General features: G+C 42.2%; 1 protein-coding gene across 1 annotated transcript in view; it reads left to right on the top strand.

Moving 5' to 3' along the window:
* The first annotated feature begins 5752 nt into the window (after positions 1-5752).
* hpdl (4-hydroxyphenylpyruvate dioxygenase-like) overlaps positions 5753-7366 on the top strand; it is a 21100-nt gene continuing 19486 nt past the window's right edge. The window contains exon 1 of the mRNA XM_061931707.1: positions 5753-6413. Within this exon, the coding sequence (XP_061787691.1) occupies positions 5755-6413 (659 nt within the window). The 5' untranslated portion in view covers positions 5753-5754. The remainder of the gene's footprint in view (positions 6414-7366) is intronic.

Raw genomic sequence — 7366 nt, 5'->3', positions numbered from 1 at the left:
ACCCCACCCCACACACCCCGCTGACGTCACCAATCATCTGGAGCAGCGCTCGTTGTGATTGGATGAGGGGAAACAACTGCGGCGCGTTCGTTGCCGTGGGGAATTTGAGCACCGCATCAAGGAGGTACTTTACCGGGAGTATTAGAGTCGAGATTTGATTTGATTTATGTTTTGTTAGATTATTACGAACAGGTTGTGGAACATAATATTTTAATCTAGTAGAACACACTAAGATAAACAACACTGAATTATCGCTTGGGTGCATACTTGCCAACCTTGAGACCTCCGATTTCGGGAGGCGGTGGTAGGGGGCGTGGTCGGGGGGGAGGGTGGTTGGGGCGGGGGCGTGGTTAAGAGGGGAAGAGTCCAGTATTTCATATATATATATATATATATATATATATATATATATATATATATATATATATATATATACAGGGACGTGCACATGATTATAGAGGGGCAGGGGCTCAAAGTCAGAAAAGGGCAGGAAATTTTTTTTTGGTCCTTTACACAATATGGAAATTAATGTAAAATTAAATTTGCTAATAGGAAGCTAACTATACAACTATACTATACTGCAATATTTGATAAGACCTCTTCTCCTACATCACTTGTAGCTCCTTCAACTTCCCCCTCATCTATGGCTTCCTCTGCAGTAGTATCATCTGCCTCCCTTCCTGTGGATTCTTCCTCCCCAACATTTACCGGGATTTCTATGGCTTCCTCTGTGTCAGGAGTTGCATCTAAAGCCTCTTTTCTCTCAGGTGTTGCTTCTACACTCTCCACCTCCTCTCTCTCAGGTGTTGCTTCTAAGGTCTCTGCCTCTCTCTCAGGTGTGACACTTTCTGAGGTCTGTGGTCTTTCTTCAATTCTGGTGCTAGTACTTGGTTTTAGCCATGCATTAAGAGGTCTGCTACCCTTAGCTGCTTCCTGGCGCTCCTTCTCCTTCCTTTTCTGTATCCTTTATTTTTTTGGCATTGTGCTGCAGGCATAATCAACATGAATCAAGTTTAAATACAGATGGTAATATTCCTAACAGATAACCTACATCTTATATCCCCAGAATGCTGAAATTATTATTATTATTAATAATAATAATAATAATAATGATAATAATGGGATGAGAATCAGCACCTCCAAGTCCGAGTCCATGGTTCTCGCCTGGAAAAGGGTGGAGTGCCATCTTCGGGTTGGGGAGGAGACCCTGCCCCAAGTGGAGGAGTTCAAGTACCTCGGAGTCTTGTTCACGAGTGAGGGAAGAGTGGATCGTGAGATCGACAGGCGGATCGGTGCGGCGTCTTCAGTAATGCGGACGCTGTATCGATCCGTTGTGGTGAAGAAGGAGCTGAGCCGGAAGGCAAAGCTCTCAATTTACTGGTCGATCTACGTTCCCATCCTCACCTATGGTCATGAGCTTTGGGTTATGACCGAAAGGACAAGATCACGGGTATAAGCGGCCGAAATGAGTTTCCTCCGCCGGGTGGCGGGTCTCTCCCTTAGAGATAGGGTGAGAAGCTCTGTCATCCGGGGGGAGCTCAAAGTAAAGCCGCTGCTCCTCCACATGGAGAGGAGCCAGATGAGGTGGTTCGGGCATCTGGTCAGGATGCCACCCGATCGCCTCCCTCGGGAGGTGTTTAGGGCACGTCCGACCGGTAGGAGGCCACGGGGAAGACCCAGGACACGTTGGGAAGACTATGTCTCCCGGCTGGCCTGGGAACGCCTCGGGATCCTCCGGGAGGAGCTGGACGAAGTGGCTGGGGAGAGGGAAGTCTGGGCTTCCCTGCTTAGGCTGCTGCCCCCGCGACCCGACCTCGGATAAGCGGAACAAGATGGATGGATGGATGGATTATTATTATTATTATTATTATTATTATTATTATTATTATCATCATCATCATCATTATCATTATTCGTATTATCATTATTATTATTATTATTTTGTTAACCCACACAGAAATAGCAAAGTCACTATAAACTTTATATCTAAACCTCTACTGTGAGAGAAATGTGATCCACCGTAAACACAGTGCATTTTATTTTGAAAATTAACCCGGTGTTTTATTTTGTATTTTGTACACTACTTCCTGTCCCGCACGATCCGCTCTGCTCTGTGCGGGTTTGATGTGCCGTGCTCCGACGTCCGGCAAAAACAGAAGCTGACACATTGAATAATAGAAATATACAGCGTTTTTCTGAAATATTACCCATATTAGATGCTGAATAAGTGGACGGCGACTAGACCATAACTCACAGGTTCAAGTTGTTCCACTGTCACGTCTCCTCAGCACCGCAGTTGGCTCTCTCTCCTCTCACTTACAGTGAAGCGGCGGAAGCGGCAGGCTCAAACAACCCGGTATTACAAGAAAACGTAGAGTTTTTGTACCGCTGTTTTTTTTTTACATCCCTGACAGGAATTTATTATTGTTGTTCAAAGAAAAAAAAACGAAAAAAACAACAACACACACACACAGGCAGAGGGCACTTTTTAAGACGAGGCAAAAAGGGCAGGGGCTCAAGCACCCATAGGGCCCTATGTGTGCACGTGCCTGTATATATATATATATATATATATATATATATATATATATATATATATATATATATATATATATATATATATATATATATATATACATATAAGAAATACTTGACTTTCAGTGAATTCTAGCTGTATGTATATATATATATATATATATATATATATATATATATATATATATATATATATATATATATATATATATATATATATATCGGTATATATATATACATATATACACACACACACATATATTTATATTATATATATATATATATATATATGGGACGGCGTGGCGAAGTTGGTAGAGTGGCCGTGCCAGCAATCGGAGGGTTGCTGGTTACTGGGGTTCAATCCCCACCTTCTACCATCCTAGTCACGTCCGTTGTGTCCTTGGGCAAGACACTTCACCCCTTGCTCCTGATGGCTGCTGTTTAGCGCCTTGCATGGCAGCTCCCGCCATCAGTGTGTGAATGTGTGTGTGAATGGGTAAATGTGGAAATAGTGTCAAAGCGCTTTGAGTACCTTGAAGGTAGAAAAGCGCTATACAAGTATAACCCATTTATCATTTATATATATATATATATATATATATATATATATATATATATATATATATATATATATATGTGTGTGTGTATAAATAAGAGAAATACTTGAATTTCAGTGTTATTTATTTACACATATACACACACATAACACTCATCTACTCATTGTTGAGTTAAGGGTTGAATTGTCCATCCTTGTTCTATTCTCCGTCACTATTTTTCTAACCATGCTGAACACCCTCTCTGATGATGCATTCTGCTTCGTCTCCTTGTTGTGTGCACTGCACTCTCTAAAAGCCGTAGATGTTGTTGTCACATATGCATGTACAGTAGATGGCAGTATTATATATATATTAGAGATGCGCGGTTTGCGGGCACAACCGCAGAGTCCGCGGATTATCCGCGGATCGGGCGGATGAAATTTAAAAAAATTAGATTTTATCCGCGGGTCGGGTCGGGTCGGGTCGGGCGGTTGAAATAAAAAAAAATTAGATTTTAAATAGATTCAGGCGGGTGGCAGTTAAACCAATTCGGAAATATATATACATAGTTAAATGTTGTTACCCACATACGAAAAACGAGCAGGCACCTGCTGCATATGCCACAACAGAAGAAAAAAAAAGAAGAAGAGATGGACACTTTTACGGAGCGAAGAAGGCCCCCGACGTCTCGCCGGGGTCCGGGACCGAGGCCCCTTCCCCCGAGAGGGCCCCACCGGGAGCCGTAGCTGAGGCGATCCGCGAGAAGGGCCCGACGCACGTCCAGGGTCACCACCGCGCCCACCGCACCGACACCCCGCCGTGGCCGGCGTCACGCGCAGCAGGTAAGCAGCTTACCTGCCCGCCACCCCCGTGGCTGGGGGCTCGTAACAGGGCGCGCTCCGCCCGCGCAGCTTACCTGCCCGCCACCCCTGTTGCCGGGGGCGCGTAACAGGGGTCACTCCGCGCGCAGTGCGCTCACGAAAGGGGTGGGGCTCACCCTGGTTGATATAGACAGCAGCTAGGACGGTGGCCATGGAAGTTGTAACAAGGAGTGTGTAACAACCCACCTGCCGAATCAACTAGCCCTGAAAATGGATGGCGCTGGAGCGTCGGGCCCATATACACGGCCTTCGCCGGCAGCGAGACGCGCTTGGAGGTGCGCTCAGCGCGGCTCCTATATGATTGCGCACTGGTGTGCGTCTGGGTCGTGACAGCGTGGGACGCGAATGTCTGTGCTGCATTGGATCAGTCTCCTTTCTTTAACAGGCAAAAGCTTTATAACCTCACTAATGCCTTGCATCGTCTATATTAGATATATAACAACGGGCGGGTACGGGCGGATGGCGGGCGGATGCGGTTCTGATCAAATGTTAGATCGGGTGGATTGCGGATGGTTGACGACTTTCTGATGCGGTTGCGGATGAAATAATTGCCTATCCGCGCATCTCTAATATATATATACATATATATATATATATATATATATATATATATATATATATATATATATATATATATATATATATATATATATATTTATTTATTTTATTTTTTTATTGTAATATATATATGTATATATTATATATGTATATACATATATAATTATATATATAATATACTATAAACTCTGCGATGAGGTGGCGACTTGTCACGCCCAAATGCAGCTGAGATAGGCTCCAGCACCCCCAGCGACCCCAAAAGGGACAAGCGGTAGGAAATGGATGGATGGATAATATAAACTATTATATTTATATATATATATATATATATATATATATATATATATATATATATATATATATATATATATATATATATATATATATATATATATATATAAAATTATCCATCCATCCATTTTCTACCGCTTATTCCCTTTGGGGTCGCGGGGGGCGCTGGAGCCTATCTCAGCTACAATCGGGCGGAAGGCGGGGTACACCCTGGACAAGTCGCCAGCTCATCGCAGGGCCAACACAGATAGACAGACAACATTCACACTCACATCCACACACTAGGGCCAATTTAGTGTTGCCAATCAACCTATCCCCAGGTGCATGTCTTTGGAAGTGGGAGGAAGCCGGAGTACCCGGAGGGAACCCACGCAGTCACGGGGGGGACATGCAAACTCCACACAGAAAGATCCCGAGCCCGGGATTGTACCCAAGACTACTCAGGACCTTCGTATTGTGAGGCAGGTGCACTAACCCCTCTGCCACCGTGAAGCCCATATATAAAATTATATATTATATAATTTTATATGTATATATATATATATATATATATATATATATATATATAAATATGTATGTATGTATATACATATATATATATATATATATATATATATATATATATATATATATATATATATATATATATATATATATATATATATATATATATATAATTATTATTATTATTATTATTATTTTTCTGTCAAAATGGAGATAGATAGTTGAGTACTTTAGAGATGTAAAGTATTAAATTAAGTGATGGGTCATCTCTTACAAGGACGCATCCTTATAAGGATGCACATTTTTTCCGGGTCGTTTTAATGAAGTGGTGGGTCATCCCTTATAAGGACACATCCTTATAAGGATGCACATTATTTCCGGTTTGTTTTAATGAAGTGGTGGGTCATCCCTTATAAGGACTCATCCTTATAAGGGATGGCATAACAAACATGGCGGCCTACCTGAGAAGGACGCATCACATTTCGCTCCACGTGTCCAACGTGGACAAAATAGCCAACGACTTTGTGTCCAAATTTAAGTTCCACTTATTCGCCACCAGGCTGACGGACCGAAGCAGGCAGCTGGCGTTCAGAACCGGGTCGGCGGTGTTTGTGGTGAGCGAGAGGGGGAGAAACCACCGCGCTGCTCTCTCATTGACCGGAGAACCGGCGGTCGTGGCGGACACACACTCCCGGAAGCCGCCGGCGGGATGTCTCTACGACGTCAGCCCGCACTACCCGGTGGACACGGTGTGCAACGTCTGCTTCGAGGTGGAGGACGTGCAGGGGTCGTTTGATGCTCTCCGGCGCCGGGGCTGCAGCTTCCTGGTGCCGCCTACTACGGTCCGCGACCGGCAAGGCCAGGTCACGTACGCCGTTCTTAAGTCCATCTTGGGGAATGTTTGCCACACGTTAATCGACAAGACGAAGTACGACGGGGGCTTTTTGCCCGGCTTCGACCTCGTCGACCAAGACCCGAGCGCCACCGGGGACGTTTGTCCTGTCACCCATGTGGACCACGTCGCCATGGTGTCCCCCATCGGGACCAGCCAGCAGGTCATAAGCTGGTACGAGCACGTTCTGGGCTTTCAGAGGTTTTTCGTTCACAGGTAAGACACACATTTTTTAACGCTTAATATCATTTATATGTCTATTGCAGGGGTCGGCAACCCAAAATGTTGAAAGAGCCATATTGGACCAAAAAAAAAATCTGTCTGGAGCCGCAAAAAATTAAAAACCTTATATAAGTTTTATAATGAAGGCAACACATGATGTAAGTGTCTATATTAGCCTACTATCAAAATGACTTTAAAAGTCTTATGTAAGTGTTATAATCAAGGCAATATATGATGTAAGTGTCTATATTAGCCTACTATCAAAATTACTTTAAAAGTCTTATATACTGTAGGTGTTATAATGAAGGCAACACATGATGTAAGTGTCTATATTAACTATATTAGCCTACTATCAAAATGACTTTAAAAGTCTTGTATAAGTGTTATAATGAAGGCAACACACAATGTAAGTGTCTATATTAGCCTACTATCGAAATTACTTTAAAAGTTTTCTATAAGTGTTATAATGAAGACAACACATGATGTAAGTGTCTATATTAGCAATATTAGCCTTCTATCAATATGACTTTAAAAGGCTTATATAAGTGCTATAATGAAGGCAACACATGATGTAAGTGTCTATATTGGCTAGATTAGCCTACTATTAAAATTACTTTAAAAGTCTTATATACGTGTTATAATGAAGGCAACACATGATGTAAGTGTCTATATTAGCCTACTATCAAAGTGACTTTAAAAGTCTTATATAAGTGTTATAATGAAGGCAACACATGATGTAAGTGTCTATATTAGCTATATTAGCCTACTATCAAAATGACTTTAAAAGTCTTACATATGTGTTATAATGAAGGCAATACATGATGTTAGTGTCTATATTAACTATATTAGCCTACTATCAAAATTACTTTAAAAGTCTTATATAAGTGTTGTAATGAAGGCAACACACAATGTAAGTGTCTATATTAGCCTACTATGGAAATGACTTT

This window comes from Nerophis lumbriciformis, linkage group LG39 (genome assembly GCF_033978685.3).
Source record: "Nerophis lumbriciformis linkage group LG39, RoL_Nlum_v2.1, whole genome shotgun sequence".
NCBI lineage: Eukaryota > Metazoa > Chordata > Actinopteri > Syngnathiformes > Syngnathidae > Nerophis > Nerophis lumbriciformis.
This window is presented reverse-complemented; position numbering and strand designations above follow the sequence as displayed.